The 2,078-nt window shown below is 34.1% G+C and overlaps 1 protein-coding gene across 1 annotated transcript in view; it reads left to right on the top strand.

The window, feature by feature from the left end:
- The window catches only part of LOC119592868 (sodium/hydrogen exchanger 9B2-like), a gene marked incomplete in the record, with an annotated part of 77,067 nt that overhangs the window by 25,327 nt on the left and 49,662 nt on the right, over positions 1 to 2,078 (top strand). Inside the window, 3 exon segments of the mRNA XM_037941763.1 lie at positions 1,126 to 1,280; positions 1,283 to 1,306; positions 1,436 to 1,612. Coding sequence (XP_037797691.1) covers positions 1,126 to 1,280; positions 1,283 to 1,306; positions 1,436 to 1,612 — 356 coding nt within the window.

Here is a 2,078-nt window from a genome sequence, read left to right as displayed (position 1 = left end):
AAATGAAGGAACTCCAGCAAAGAACACATATTTCCAATTTTCATTTAGTGTGGTAATTGGACCTTTAAATAATTTTTCACTGTGGATGAGATATTTATCATCCAAACTGACATTATATGTAAAAAAATAAAAAATAAGAAAGCTATAAGTTAGTATCAAAGCTTTAATGACAGATGAAATTATTAAAATAATTGTGTTTAGATACATGAATAACTATAAAAGACTAAACAAGTAAATACATGGCATCTACATGGTGGGCACAAATGTTTAGAAGTGATTACAAGAAAGAGGTTAGACCTAGTCAGCTGATGAGCAATTACAATGATATTAGTCTGTTATAGTAGGTGAGTACACAATACATTCATCTGTTTTTTTTTTCATTCTTAAATCTCAAGTAAGTATTTTTTGGGCTGCCTGATATAATGGATGCACCTTAAACTTTCATATCAACCATACACACTGAGTGCTGTTCGTTTGTGGAGTTGGCAAATTACTACTACTTCTACTGCAGTGTTACCGCTTAGTCTGTTGATTTAACAAAGGGGTGCAGAAACTTCTTTCCACAACTGTACCTAGTAATCTACATTGTTATATATTAGTGTCAGAAGTAACTAGGTCAGATATACCTTGTGCCAAGACTTTAGTTATTCCTTTTGTCATCAAATCATATGATGTTAATGTCATGTTCTAAAATTTTTCTATGAATTCAGCTGTGGATTAGTAAAGCTAGTAAATTGGATTCAAGGGTTTGAAAATAAATGCCAGTATTAGTTCACTGGTATGACTTTTATACTTTTATAGGCTTAAGATTGTTAGATTTAATGTATGTGCATCATTATGTCTTTCACTAGGAATGTCTTATGAAACTGATTTTAGATCAGATATTTTATATCAGAGTTTAAGATTTGCTTAGGACTTGTAACAGTCACTTTTTCAGATCTCTTGCTGTAAGAAATACTGGACTTCACAGATACATTTGTGATGATTTGTGAGTGATGATTGCATAGACTTGCTACTTATACAGCTTGAAATTTATTTTTTGTATTTAGTTCACAGAAAAAATGAAAGCTTCATTTTTTTGTGCTTCATGATGTTTACCTTTGCATTTTTTCTCTTTTCTTTTAGCAACATTGCACTGGTGGTGATACTTCTCAGGGCTGGTCTTGGGCTAGACCCTGCTGCACTTAAGGAGTTGAGCTTCATGGTGCTGAGGCTTGCTTTCACACCATGCATTGTTGAAACTATCACAGTGGCCACTGTTACACATCTTTTGCTTGGCTTTCATGGCTTTGGGGGTTAATGCTGGGTAAGGTTATTTTCCTTTTATTTTAAAAATAAGGTAACCTTTAAAACATGAGTGACAGAATGAATATTTGATACTGTTGCTATATTATTTTTCTCTATACATATAATGTGTTTTTCTTATTTACTTCTAGGTTTATATTGTCAGCTGTAACTCCAGCTGTGATTGTCCCCTGCATGATAAAGCTTTCTGAGGAAGGCTATGGCATGGACAAAGGAATCCCAACCCTAGTGATTGCAGCTTCCAGCGTTGATGATGTACTAGCAATTTCTGGTTTTGGAGTCCTTATGGGCATTACCTTTGCAGAAGGTGTGTACTTTGAAGGTTAATGCTTTCTTTGCCAAAATTTTGCTTGTTGTGCAAGTGTACATGGCCTGAAAATACCCATGTCATACTGGATCTGTAACTGTTGTAAGTGCATACACCTTCAAATTTATTGTATTAAAATTGACTTTGGAATGCTCATTAAGCTGGTTTTAAATACTTTGTGATGGCAATAGGTTTGTCAGCAAAGTCAGTTTCTGGAGCATGCTGGTGTATATGACACAGTTACTTTTAGCCCTAATACTTTCTGAGGGAAGATTGTAATATTTTTTGTCACTAATAATATCCATACATCCTGTTAGGTTGACTGAGTGCTGTGAAAGACAGTATTTGGAATTATTTTCTCTCTTAACTCGTTTTATAGAGTGATGCCAGTTTTGGTGTCATGAAGTGCTGGTAGAATATACTATGATGCAAACGTTGGCACCATAATTCCATTTTATTTTAGTTG

The sequence above is a fragment of the Penaeus monodon genome, chromosome 31, assembly GCF_015228065.2.
Source record: "Penaeus monodon isolate SGIC_2016 chromosome 31, NSTDA_Pmon_1, whole genome shotgun sequence".
Lineage (NCBI taxonomy): Eukaryota > Metazoa > Arthropoda > Malacostraca > Decapoda > Penaeidae > Penaeus > Penaeus monodon.
This window is presented reverse-complemented; position numbering and strand designations above follow the sequence as displayed.